Source organism: Perca flavescens, chromosome 6 (assembly GCF_004354835.1).
Source record: "Perca flavescens isolate YP-PL-M2 chromosome 6, PFLA_1.0, whole genome shotgun sequence".
In the NCBI taxonomy this organism is placed as follows: Eukaryota; Metazoa; Chordata; class Actinopteri; order Perciformes; family Percidae; genus Perca; species Perca flavescens.
In genome coordinates, this window is record NC_041336.1 from 29,887,236 (window position 1) to 29,901,657 (window position 14,422).

General features: G+C 41.1%; 1 protein-coding gene across 2 annotated transcripts; it reads right to left on the reverse strand.

Annotated features, from left to right (window-relative positions):
* Positions 1-2,693: 2,693 nt before the first annotated feature.
* LOC114557409 (riboflavin transporter 2) lies at positions 2,694-12,088 on the reverse strand. 2 transcript variants are annotated; one of them, XM_028580840.1, is made up of 4 exons: positions 11,972-12,088; positions 5,716-6,790; positions 4,843-4,966; positions 2,694-3,460 (listed from the first exon to the last, which is right to left on the reverse strand). In XM_028580840.1, exons 2-4 carry the CDS (start codon positions 6,750-6,752, stop codon positions 3,248-3,250), a joined length of 1,374 nt encoding a protein of 457 aa, XP_028436641.1. In that variant the 5' UTR covers positions 6,753-6,790; positions 11,972-12,088; the 3' UTR covers positions 2,694-3,247. The 2 variants fall into 2 exon arrangements, with proteins under 2 accessions (XP_028436641.1, XP_028436640.1); XM_028580839.1 differs by lacking the exon at positions 11,972-12,088 and adding an exon at positions 8,177-8,682.
* Between the last annotated feature and the right edge of the window lie 2,334 nt (positions 12,089-14,422).

Consider the following 14,422-nt stretch of genomic DNA (forward strand, 5'->3'; position numbering starts at 1 on the left):
GCGCATTCATCTACAAGGCTCCCCAAGCCATACTATACTGAAACTGACCACAAGACAACCCTATCATCCTCAAAGATTACCTGTCTCCTGCACTGTATATGAATGTTTTATCATAAAAGCTTTTCTTTTTTGCTAAGTGCCTCCTTGAGTGTTTGCTTTTAACTTTTGATTACTTTATGTCTTGTTGAGAAGAAGAAAAAAGAAAAAGGCCTAGCCCATTTGAATATAATGGACTTAACGGGAAAGGTAGTCTCTGCTGCTTCATTGAAAGGATATATATCGCGGAGGTGTAATCCCACACAGCGGGTGTGAAAAAAAGTGGTAATTTCAGTGTCTTGGAGTGAGACGTTTTATCTTGACATTGTCAAATGGGCCAAGCAGGTGGAGTGAGTCAAGGGAAAAAACAGACATGACACAATCATATAAATAAAACAGTATGGCAGGCTGTGTATGGGATCCATATGGTTCCGTCTGTGAGGAAATATAGGATGTCATGCATTACAGCGTAAAAAGACTCATTTACAACCATTAAAAGCAGCCCAATTCAACATCTCTGCCTTTGATCACATCTCCTTCGGCTATGTTTATATATGACAGCTGAGTTTCACTTTTATACAGTCTTGAAGTCATTTAGAAGAACAAATATTTTTCTGTCGTTCGGCCTAGACGTTGAGGTTTCCAGCCCTTAGCCCCCCCCTCCCCCTGCTCTCCTCCTCCAGGTTTTACCAGACGTCGCGTTGTGAGAGGGGAATGGTCGATTGCATAACGGAAGGCGAGACGTGATCATTCCTGGCCTTCTCACAAAATTCAATCATTCTCAGCATACTCCAATCCCATGACGGCCCATTAAAGAGCAGCGGGGGCTAGGATTTCCCCTCATGTGTTTTAAATTGAAATTACGGTCACAAAGTCTGCCATATGCATGAATCGAGGAAGACAGAGGAGCTTGGGGAAAAGGAGATATCAAAATAGTTGGACTGAAGGAGAGACAGAGAGAGGCAGGCAGAAAGATAAGGAAGACTCTTACTTTCTCTCATGTTGCTTGTGTCATTCTGCCATTGACATTCATATTGGCCAGACTGTCCACCTGTCTGGATCTCAGTGCATTCAATTTTATCAGACTGTTTCAGAAAATAACATATTATTAAGAATGAATCTAATCTTGAATGTATCCCCAAACTTAAGATATTGCCCAAATCATTCCAAACAGGTCTGCAGCTTTTAAACTCAGCACACCATAAGTCATAGAAACTACAGGAAGAGATAAGGAGAAAAAGTGAAGTGTAAGACACCAAATGATGACCCCAGATGTTCTCTGAGAGGAACCACTGGGATGTGAATCAGACTCTGACTGGCCATGAGTTCCTTAATCCTATTTGTCCCTGCAGAGTGGAAGAAGAAGGATAAAAACACGCACACACACACACACACACACACACACACACACACACACACACACATACATGAATATACCTACATGGATAAGACAATCTCTGATTTAGTGTTAGGAGGATATGATGCAGACGTGGTGAGCTGGGCAAATTCTCCAGAGACATGTATCACTCCTCGATCTAAACTGAGGTTGAGCAATATGCTTTTGAAAAAAGACGCGTTAAAAAGGCAAAGAGGACCGACAAGTTAATGTTTATGCTTAGTTTTTCAACCGCATTGGGTATGAAGTTTTGTATAATTCAGAGGACATCCAAGATCCATTTTATACAATATTTCTTACTGCAGATTTTGCAAATGTGACTGGATCCTAGGTTGGTTGGAATCACCAGAAACATCACGATACAATATCATCACAATTTTAAACATATTGCGATATTCTGCTATATATTGCAATTCATTACCTTTTATTCCAACTTCAAATTATGTCAAATTACATCTGTTTTGTCTAAAAGAAAATGTCTCTGGTTTGTTCATCTCACTCCAATTTTCCATCTGGTGGACTGAAACAGCAATTTATTGATTATTAAGATTGATACTTGGCATCCGTGTATCGATACAGTATTGCCATGGAAAATATCGCAATACTATGCTGAATAATTTTTTTCCCCTACCCCTACTGGATCCAACACATTTGGAGTAATTTTTTATACTTTAGTCCTGCAGATCAAAACTGTAGCACTACTCAAATTTAGAAGCTTAAGTACAGTCTGCTTCAGGTTCGTATTACGGGTCTTTTAATCAAACAGTGACATCTAGTGGTGGTTTTAAAGGTGTGCAGGCTGCTGATGCAGGGAATCACCAAAGTCATCGCTGAAGTTTTGAATTCAATTTAGTTCATCTTACCTTTCATCTATGTATCTATAAAAATGCAAGATATTGCATAATATAGATATGGTTTATGTAGATTTATTAGAGTATGGACAGACTACTAATTGGAAAAGGATACGGTAAAATAGGTCTTTGACTTTGTTACAATCACCAACTTTGATTAAATCTGTTTTGTCTTCAAAAGTGCCCTTTTCAACTTCTTGCTCGGTTATACCACTTGAACCAAAGCACACACAACGGAAGATATTTAAGACAGGCTCATGCTATTTGTATCTCTCCCTATTGCCCTATCTACCATTGACCCTTCTCTGGTACTTGTTGCCCCCTGTACCCCCACTACCCTTGGGCATAAAGCCATCTTCCCCAGCAGGCTCAAGATAAGGGGGATGTTCAGTATAATGCACATATTCTGGTAGCAATAAAACGTGTTTTATTAGGTATTGTTGAACAGTTTCTCCACACAAGTAACATATACAAAGCAAGTTAGAATGTACAACCAGGTACACCAAAAACAAGCACAAATCTTCTCAAATGAAGGCACCTTTTAAAGCCAAAAGTGCTGTAGGTTCTTATAAAAGCAACATCAATCAATAATATTCTCACATCATATTAACAGTTCAAGTAAACTGGCTTTGACCTCTGAATTGAGAATGACTTGTAATGTGCTCAGCAACAAAATGCTCTTGTGTGATCTGACACATTGATAATGTCAGGGTAATTTCAGCCTTGTGCTGAGCAGTATCAATAAATATACAGATATCTGTATAAAACATAAATTTACCATCTGACTCTGATGAGAACAAATCTGTTAAACAGTGATTGTGTTGTAGGTAAACAGCTTAGATCTGTTGACACAAACAGGAATATGTAAAGGTCACGACTGCAAGGAATTCAGTGCATCTAGAATAAGCGCAGATTAGTTTTCAGTTTGGTACAGCAGTGTTTAACTTAAACTTAAATGTATTTACTACATTGGACACTTGGTGTTGCAGGGATCACCTGACCTGAACAGTCCATATACACTGACCAACGGGAACATGGATACAGCACCAACCATGGAACCCAACTGCACTACTGCTCCACACCACACCAGGGCACTGTGGCCCTCATCCCTCAGAATCACCCCAATGATCACCTTCACGTAGGACAGAGTCAGGACAAAGAGGACCCAAGTCAGCACCTGCAACACAGGAGAGGTCAATATTATGCATTACATTGATCTGATAGCCAGTCCTTGTTATTCAGTACCAAAAATATAAGACTTAACGTGTTCAACTCACATTGAAACTTACAAGACTTTGAAGACTGGGTGGATAATAATATTTAAATTTACTTCGGACAGCACTCTAATACTTTTTATCGCCAATAAAAAGTATTAATTGGAGTGCTGTCCAACGTACCTTTATATATTCAGTACCAAACACATTTGCAAAGTGTCCTAGTTTGACCTTAACATGTAAGCCTGCTCAGTGGCTTTCAATGGTTTGCCATCATTAACAGGTTGGACAAGAGGTTTTTTTACTCCAAAAACAGACTCCGTTCACCCTCTCTGGAGGAGGTGCTGCAGTTATCGGGTCATGATTACTGATACACCAATTTATTGTCTTGTGCTTAAAACATCTTATTGCAACTAACTGTGTAACTGTTTGGTAGGAATCCCCGTATGCTACTCATTTTTACATGTTCTGATAGTCATTATTTTAGCATTTTTATTTTATCTATGTTTTATGGCACTTTGCCTTTGCCTAAGCTATACAAATTCAAATTATTGCGTTATTATTTGTGATACAAGTAGGACAAAATTGCACACATTAACAATGGAGAAACAGAGAATATAATACATTATTATGGTAAAAATCTGATTTGTTAGGCCACAAGCCCAACCCAAAGGGATGCCTCTCTTGATAAGGTCACAGTTGTCAGTACTCTTAGCTTCACAGTACACCTCTCTCTGTCTCTCTCCCTCGTTTTCACTGCTCAAGGAAGGAGTATTCTAGTTTTAGTACGCAGTGATCAAAATAAAAGAAAATAGCCATATGCCTTTCCTACAACACATGCTAACCTACAGTATACCCTGCTCACTTGCTATTAGCAAGATATTTTAAAGATTCTTTTTCGGCACTATAAGCCTTTATTTTGAAAGAGTAAGTGAGCCATTGACTTTTTTTTATAACATTTACATATCAGCATGAGGTTTTATTTTGCGACAGTATTCTCTAAAGCAACCCTGTCCAAGAGCACCAGCTAATATATATTTGAATAAACACATCTGTGACGTTGAAATCTTTCCTCTGGATAATGAGTTTTCACAAATATGCCACAAACATGGTTTGACAGTATTGTCTTAATCAATCAAAGATTGCGTTGATATCAAAACCTGCCAATCACACAACACTCCCAAATCATGAGAAATCTGAACATACACGTGGCCATAACAGGCACATCGTGTAGCGTGTGCAAGACAGCCCACAAGATCCCAAATGAACTGCTATTAAGTGACATATTTCACAGTCTAAATAAAACATCTGTATGTCCAAATCATTTTTAAAGATCAAGTCTTACTATGACTGCAGTTCCGGAGGCACTGTGGACCAGCAGGGGGCATGGACTAAGAGCAGCCATGGCCATGATGTAGGCTCCAAATCCAGTCCCAATTATGGCCAAGAAACCCATGAAGATGAGAGACCTGAAAACAAAAGTCAACGCATATGGTAAAACTGAACATTTTCTGTAAGACTGAAACACTTTTCTTCCTAAAAACACACTAATATGAGAGTTTAAACAATTTCAGTACTCAACACTTTTAAAGCTATAGTGCGTAGTTTTTGTTGGCCCCATGAGGAATTCTAAGTAATGAAAACACAACAACACTGCCGACACATCCACATGGCGCAAGCCTTTGGTGATTGCACCACCCCTACCCTTCCTCCACACAGTTGCTAGTAGCTTTATACCGTCAAATCAAGGAGGACTAACAAAAAAAACATGATGGACTCTTCAGCAGAGGTAGTTATCTTGTAATTTGTGTGCAACAAAAGTCTTGTCGGCGCTTCTTTGGGTTTTTAAGACATGTCTTCAACTATTGCAGCAGTCCTCTTCTTCTCCAAAGATGAACGCTGCGGTTGTCCTTTCTCAGCGGTGACATAAAACGCATCACTTGAGCTTCTGCACATGAATGTCGCCGGACTACACCGTTTTGTAAACATATCCATACTGAGTGTGTTGTGGAGCTGATAGGCTTAAGTAGCTTTGCAGCGACTCATTTGTCAATGGCTTGAATGTAACGGACATCCATTAATATAAGCTGTGACCTCTAAAAACTCTAGTGACCTGTAGGAGTTGCAGTTATTTGAATTTTATGTTATTGTAGGAGACACAGTTTTTATATAAAATGATAATTTCATGTAAAGAGATGGTTCCAGTAATCATTCCTACCTAATAGGCACAAACATGGCGATGAAGCAGGCCACTGGGTTAGCAACAGCTGCCATGGTGGCAGCTAGATGGTAGGCCTTGTTCCCATAGGGCAGACAGGAGTAGGACTGGACCGAGGGCAGCACTGCATTGGTCAGAGCATTGACCCAAGCCAGTACAACAAAGATGAACACCACCTCCAGATTGCTATACGTCCCCGTACCAAAAGAGCTCCTTGCTTCCCTCCTGACGGCTTGCAGAGGGCTGATCATAGGCCTCTGCTCTGGTGTCTGGGTGTGCAGGGACAGACCTTGTTCTCGCTTCCCAGGGGCCAGATCACCACTGAAGTACAGGTCGTTGTTTCTCTCTCGAGCCACAGCTGGGTGATGGTTGAGTAGAATGAAGGCTACAAGGCACACAACCATCATGGCACTGAGGAACACAAAGAACACCTCGGCAGAGAATTTAGCTGGCGGGTAGATGGCTTGTAGCTCTCCACCGCCAACCATGGTGCTATTGTCAGCTGTTGTGTTGGCTGCACCAGCCAAAGTGGCATTCTGACAGTGGGCTACACCAACACCTTGAATTAGAGCCACTAGTGCAGGCACCAGACCACTGAGGCCTTCACCTGCGAAGTACGTGGTGAGGTACTGTGGACGCAGCCGCATCATGAAAGGCAGAAAGGTAACAGAGGAGGTGCAGTCCACCACAGACAGCAGGAAGCTTAACACGAGCAGGGGCACACTGTGCAAAGAGCCCCCTATTGTCACCGTTTGCCTCCAGAAGAAAGTCAGCAGGAATGTAGCAACAATCCCCAACCCTACGATGCAGTAGATGACCGGCCGCTCATCTAGCACCCCTGGGCGGAAGCGGTGCATCAACGTGATGAAGATAGGACCTATGTTGGCCATTTGGATAATGACTGTGAGGTACGATGGCAGATACCAGCCCTCTTGGATCTGCGGTACAACCAGGGGCAGCTCCACCCACATCCCGTTGATGGCCACCCAGGAGCCCATACCAAACAGGCACGCCAGCACGTGAGTCAGCAGCGACATGGTGGAGGCAGGAATCAGGAAATGTAGAAGTATGCAATCTGGAATACAGACACAACATGGGACAGTTCAATTAGTATGCAAAATTTCACCAAATTCTAGAAAAACATGAAGACAATTAATGGAAGGGGAAGTTTCAATTTGATATTTTATCAATAAGTGTAATATAAGCATTTTAGCTTTATCCAGCTCTAATAGATGTTCCAATTTTTTTTTTACAACATTGATTCGAAATAAGCCAATTGTCTGGTCTGTTATGCAGCCATGCTAGCTGTAGACACCTCTGTGAGGCTGTATTCAAGGGCATTGCGGCACTTTTAGCTAGCGTCAGCTTGCTAACATGATCATTATGTTGTGGTGTTTTTCTGTCACCATCTCATAGTTTAGCATGTTAGCATGCTAACATTTGCTTATCAACACTAAACACAAAGTAGAGCTGAGGCTGATGGGATTGTCATAGTTTGCAGGGATTGAGAAACCAAACCAGCTACAATTGTGACATAATGATGGCACTAGATAAGTTGAACATCCTGAGAGGGATATTAATGTCTGTACCAACTTTCACAGCATACATCCAATAGTTGTTGAAACATTTCAGTCTGGACATTGCCATCCCTAAAGCCATAATGCTAGCATGGCTATTGGCTAAAAAGAAAAAAAGTATCTCTGGGATGATGTTCGCTAACTACATTATGGCAAAAAAAAAATTTAAATATGGTTTCATAAAATAAGAATAGCATAGCTGAATGTCATCATATACTGTATTTGTTACTGAGAACAAAAGCATGTCCCCATGTGGCTGGGATTGACCTTCCCAGTCTCCCTATACTCTGCTTCTTATCAAGTCCCTCTCCCATGTGCTAAATGCTAAGGGTATGCTTGACCTTTCACACACTGACACACTGCCCGCATAGAAAAAAAAGCCACATGTGGCTGTGACATAAACAGACACATTAAACAGAAGTGATTGTAAAGCTGTCTAATAAAACTACATTACTACTGGCATTGTGCAAGACCTGCTCTAATTAAAAACCATAAATGAATAGTGAACTTTTATTTATACTGTACCGTTTGCATATTGTTGTTCTGTTACTGGAAAAATATATATTTTAAGGGTTCTTGTACCAAGCTCATACTAAAGAAAAATCTCTCAGGTGGATCATAAATTTAGAAACAAGGAAGTATGCTGACTACATGAGGTGAACATGATTAAACTTCATGTTACCTGCTTCTTTATCTAATATCAAAACTGTACAATGATCCTGGTTCCTATTCTTCCCTAAAGGGGTTCCTTTAGGGAAGAATAGGAACCAGGATCATTGTGGTTTCTTGTGGTTCTCGGATAACCAGGAAATTCAATAATCCTTACTTCCTTTATACATATATCTTCCACAGTTGGAGACAGGTGTATGAATATCTCATCTTACCTTGTTCAGAACATAACCAGGAAGCTCTCCTCTTCCCTCTATCTTTTAAAAAACTGTCAGTGCATTGTGACCACAGTTTGTTTCTGTTACATCAGCGTTGTGTGTGTGTGGGGGGGTATGCATTCCCTCCCCCTTTTCTCCTCCACACAGGCATTAACCACTAGCTTGATCCATAGGCTTACAATCTGCTTCCGTGTCTGTCTTGACATGGGAGTGGCTGCACAGGCGCACATGCTTCTAGCACCACCATGACACTTTGATTGTCCAAAATCATGCAGCCATGTGCTCTGTGTGAGCCGGGGAGCTCAGGGATAGGAGGAAAGAGAGTGAAGGGGCAGGTCTCAGTGAGAATAGCTCCTCCTTTTTCCGTTTTTCTTCCCCCAACCAGCATATGACCTTGTAGCCTGCCCTCCTTTAAACACACAGGCTGCAGTGTGGGTGAGACGAGTGAACCGGCTTTTGGTTTGACATCACACTTACTAAATATAGACCAAATCACAAAGTTTGTTTACAATATCTTCTAGGTAGAAAATCCCTGTGTTCCGTATATACACAGTAAGGCATGGATACCCGAACCGGGCCCGACGGGCCGGGCCGGGTTCGGACAGATATTTAGAAATGATGGTCGGGTTCGGGTCAGGCTCGGTCACATCAGCGTGATAAGGCATTTATTATAAAATGGTGCTGTGGCCCCTTTAAGAGAGCTTAGTGTGTGTGGGTGTGTGTGTGTGGGCAGAAGAGAGATAGAGAAAGAGGAAGAAGACGTGTTGTATGCAACCAGAGCACAGTTGGTGGAGTAAGTCTAAGTTTTTGTAGAGGGTGTATGTGGTGTCCAAAATAAACCCCAGACTGAAAGCCAAGTTCATTCATTTGCTCACCAGAAACAGGTTTTTAACCCTGACGTTATTCATGTTATAACGTCGGCCCTGGGGGTAACGAGTCTCCCCTGGTTTTCTGACCACGGTCGGAAGCGAAGCAAGCAGGAAAGGTTAACACATTGAACATTTTAACAGTTTATTAACGTGCGCTTGTTGCCCCGTGTGCTCTGATGCGCTCATCTGTTGACATTTCCGAATGCCAGTTGCTTAATTAAAGCGGGCTTTCCACACAAAAACGTAGCCTTTTTCCATTAGTATGAAAAAAAAAATAGATTTTCACTGTGTCGGGCTCGGACACAAATTTCTTAATGCCTGTCGGGCTCAGGCCGGGTTCGGTCACGGCTCTGTCGGACACGGGCCGGGCTCGGACAGAAAAATTTGGCCCAATTCGGACTCTAATACACAGGGATACAGAGCAGAGATACAGAGCTAAGCAAACAAGGGCAAGAAACAACTGGATATACAGTACTCTAATCTCAGTCATCTAAAATGCATCTAAAATGTTTGAAGTCAACACATTAACTAACATTAGCTTGTAGACATAATTTACCTGTTGGGCCACGGACTAAAAGAAAATGGCACCACTCAAACAACAGAAAAAAAATATGTCATATATCTCCGCATTTCAAATCAACTGCCATTTGTCTAACCGGAAGTATTTTTTGTGTTCACGGTGATTGGGTCTATTGGAAATACTACACTGACTTTCCTTCAATTCTTCTGTTCCTGCCTCAGTCTTCTCTCTTATGGCCTGCTGAGCAACCTTTGGCTTCTCACTGTGCCAGCAGTTCTTTTGCATTATCCAGTGTGTGAATACAATTAGGCTACTCAACTGAAAAGACCAGTCTGCCAAGTCGAAACACAACACACAGTGTGGTGTTTATTTCAACCTTCCTGAATACGCCAATTGAATAGGCCTTTACTTCTCTTTTTCAGTCACATTTGACGCACATTAGGTAAAGTACAGTGGTTGTAATGTCTCAGTGGTATTCTGCAGTGGTTTTAAACATCTAGGTTAAGGCCGAGATCTTCAATAGGAGGTCCGGGACCCCTAGGGGGTCCTCAGAGTTACTTCAGGGGGGCCGCCAAATTATTGTTAATGTTTTGAACGTCTTTTTCAATAATGAAAATCTAAAGTCTAAACATGAGTACAACATATTATTAGCAAATATAATTCAGCCTATTTTTGAAAAGAATACATTGATGATAGGCTTACTGGCCTATAGGAAAGGTAGTCACTAAGATAGCCATCCACAGATACAGTTAATCCCAAGTATTCACTGTGCACACATGTATGTTTATCATTAAAACAAGATTATAAAATCATGTCAATAATTATTATTTTATTAGCATAGTATTCAATGGACAAAAAATGTATGTATAAAGGCTTTAGGCCGCCCACATGTTATTGCAGGCCCAGTTAAATATGCAACTTAATTTTATACAATATATGTACAACAAGCCTGGATGCTTTTGTTACCTTAGTCCATGATAGCAATGACGTAAGTGAGGAGCGCAGCCTTGAGGAACTTGGTGATCCCTCGCTTTTCCTCTACTGCCCCCATAAGGTTAACAGAATTTGGTTTTGAGTTAAAAGTCTTGACAACTTTTGGATGAATTTCCACAAAATGGGGTGCACACATGCCCCATCATCTAGCACCATCAGTAAATGTCAATTTTTGAAACAATTCCTGATTTTAGTGAATGGAACCGACTGAAGGCTCAGTTGGTAACTTCTATATGCTAACTGTCACCATATTCTGATGTTAGTACATGAGACAAATAATCTGTGAAAAAGCTTGATCCTCTGGCTCCTCCTGGTGCTCCTAACGGCATTTGCAAGATTCTGTCACTCGCTGGACAACCAATCAGAGGCAGTGATCAAATATAAATCAATATTCTGTTATTACATTGCCTATTCTTCGCCTCAAATGTTTTCAGGGACATATTTCTACTGTTTAGCTTTAAAATTTGTTTGTGACCCGGCCGCCATGTTGAAAACAGTCGAGCCAGAGCCAAAACTAACCACCGGAGCAAACTTTCTCATTTCACAGCTAAAAAGTACACTTCCTGAAAACATTTGAAGTGAGATATAAGCAATTCGGTGACAGAATCTCAATTCATATTTTATCACCGCTGCCTAGTTTTAGAGTTCACAAGCGGTCATTGGCACTGCGTTAGAGTCTCCTCAGCTCTGATTGGTTGTTAATCTACGGGCGCGGTGGAATCCTGCAAATGCCATTAGGAGCAGCAGGAGGAGACAGAGGAACATAATTTTTTCACAGATGATCTGTCTCATGTACTATTGTCAGGATATATTTCAGCAAATATGACAAAAACTTATTTTTTATAAAAGTTACCAACTGCAGCTTTAAGGAGCCTGCAGAAATCTAAAGCGCTAATAAACCAGCCTTTCTGCAAGTGATAACATTTCCCTCTGACAGTCAAAGCAGTAGCTTTTGTCAAGGTTGTCAGAAACAGGAGGATTGAGAGTTGCCTGGAAAAGGTTGAGGATGTAGGAGGATCCATGTTATATAGCAGATTGATACAGAGCACTAGACATTAAAAGGTGTATTTCTGCAATCAAATGTGTCAAGTAATATAAAACTGCTTTTGTCAAATTTTTGAATGTTAAGCTACATCAAAATGACAAATTGTCTATTTTTCACAACAGAGGGAAATGCTGATACAATGCTGATCTCACAAAGTTGTGTTAGGTGAGGACAGTTGCTAAGGACTAACTAAAAATGTGGAGTTAAAAACCTGCCAGCCCGGGTTGTTAAAACATTTTTTTTCTGTCTTTACAAAACTCTAAACTGGACTAACTTAACACCAAACACCATAAACTTTCTGAACTCCTTTCAACATTTTAAATCACCTCTATTCGTCATTCTAAATTAGACAAGATACCACCTACCTGCTTGTGGGAACGGAAGTGCAAAGTCAGTTCTGGTGAGATGTTACACGAGTGGAGCGTAAAGTGAACTGAGGGCTTCTCTGTTCAGAGGTGTAACAGCATAGTGGCGATCTGATGTTTCTGTGTGTAGAGCATGCATGCACATCGAGTTGAGTGCTTTGTATTTTACTACTCCGGGTCTCTTGATCTGTGTCATGTGACTGCAGAGGGCTGAGCCAGGGGTCCAGTTTGGGAACCAAAGTCCTCAGCAGCAAGGGTGGGTGGAGGAAGGGAATGAGGACACAGAGATGAAAAGCGAGGAGGAGAAGGATGGATGGTAGGATGGAGGAAAGGGAGCTTAAAAAAATGTTGGCAATAAAGTAAGGGAAAAGGAACAGACTGAATGTGATGAGTCTAACATGAAGGTTCTCTCCATTTCTGTAGCGAGCGAGTGCGGACAGCTTAGCCAACCAGAAGATGACTTTAGACAGCTGTCTGTGCTTTCTCAGTGGGTGTTTGGTTGGGCTCAGTCTGGCTTTTGTTCAACACAAATTCCAGCCCAAATAAATGACCCCTGTTGGGCACTAAGTTCCTGGTATTTCATTCCCACCCCTGCACTGACTGGTACTACATGTTCCCCTTCTTGAATAAAAGCATTTCTTTTCAGGTCTGTGACATTGAAGTGAATTACTTTTGATGAAGTAAATATAAATGATTTGAGCTTTCCTGGATGTGGGATTAAGGTGACTGTTGCGTTACTAACAAATTAAATAAGTGGACTGTTTGTTGCTGCCAGATGCCAAAAGAAATATTATTGTTCAACTGAAGTAATTCGGTCATGAAAATAATTATTGCTCTCATTCTGTTTTGTTGTTGGCAAATTGGCGTTTGAAACGTTTTGAGTTAAACATAATGTTTAGTAAAGTTATTAGATTAAAATACATCAAATGTGTCCGTGCAAGATCAGTCAGTTGAGTGGTCTACGTAGACAGTCTCTACTCTAACAGGACGTTTGCATTACCCAGTGAAGGAAGACTGATCTTGAAATACAACAGTATATAATGTGCATAAGATACAGTGTACAGAGCATTTTTATATCTGGCTGTAGCACACTGCAGCCTAGTCAGAAAAGAAGAGGGACCGTGGCCGGGTTGGTTCAGTGGGTAGAGCAGGCGCACGTATACGTTATGCCTCAACGCAGAGGGCCAGGGTTGGAATCTGACCTGTGACGATTTCCTGCATGTCTTCCCCCTCTCTCTCCCCTTTCTCACCTAGCTGTTATGTCAAATAACGGCGGAAAAGCCTGAAAAATTAATCTTTAAAAAAAAAGAAGAGGGACCACATCGGAGGAAAAATAGGTGCAAGACAAAAAATCCTTAAAGGCAGGGCAAAAAAAGAGTTCTGCCTCTTGGTTGGGCTCCAGTTAAATAGTTTATTTGTCTTTTTTAAGGCAAGGTTTTGATCTGCAAGATGCAATAAATGCAATCCTCAAAATGGAATAATACTGTAAATGCAATACGTCCGATTGCATGAGCTCTTTGCTCTGCTACGATCAAAAATATTGCATATCTTATCATAAGTGTGTATTTTGTGAGCAAAATACACTGACGGCCAGTCACAGGACAGTGTTGTTTGGATAAACCAGGGCACTCCTGTGGCCTGGAGTCACGGTGAATATTTGTGTAGAAGTACAATACTCTGCTTTCTTTCTCACAAACTGCTGGGCTCTGTGTTTAAACAAATATGATTTTGGTGCTGCATGTACGGAGCAAGTGAGTCTGAAACCCTCACTTGTTAGACATCAACAGGTGGGGGCAACCTGAGCTGGGGATCCACGGACTGAATTTGTGCCATTGAGAATTCATCAATAAATAAGATACCAAACACAAGACTATGTACACCTGACCTTTATCCTTATTCTGTTGTTATGGTGACTGGTGACGCTTAATATGTGACGGATTCACCTTTGTATTATGCTATCAAACCAAAAGTATTCATGGTTGCTTCAAATCTGCTGAATCGTCAGCGTGTACGACACCGAGCTGGCTGTAAAGATCGGCGGGCTTTTTTCTTAAGTTACCAGCCAACGCTAGCGCTGGCTAGCTAGCTGGTGGGCATAACGCTGAACAATAAATGTTCCAATAAAGTTTGAGAGTGAGTGGGTCAAAATGTAAGATAAAACACCCAAAAACCAGTTCACAGCTATTTTATTGTACAGGGCTATGGTTAGCATTGCAGACACTCTGTCCTGATTGACAGGTGGGTTTGTAGCCACGCCCTAAAGCATGCCCTGCTTTATTTTTCTATTTTAACATAAATGGGACCACCATTTTCAAAATGAACATCACGCTGTATTGAAGACTTAAAACTAGCAATTGCGACCATAAACTCATTATGAAAATGTTTATTGAGGTATTAAATCAAGTGAGAAGTAGGGTTTATTTCCTCATAGACTAACAGTCTTCTCTTTGG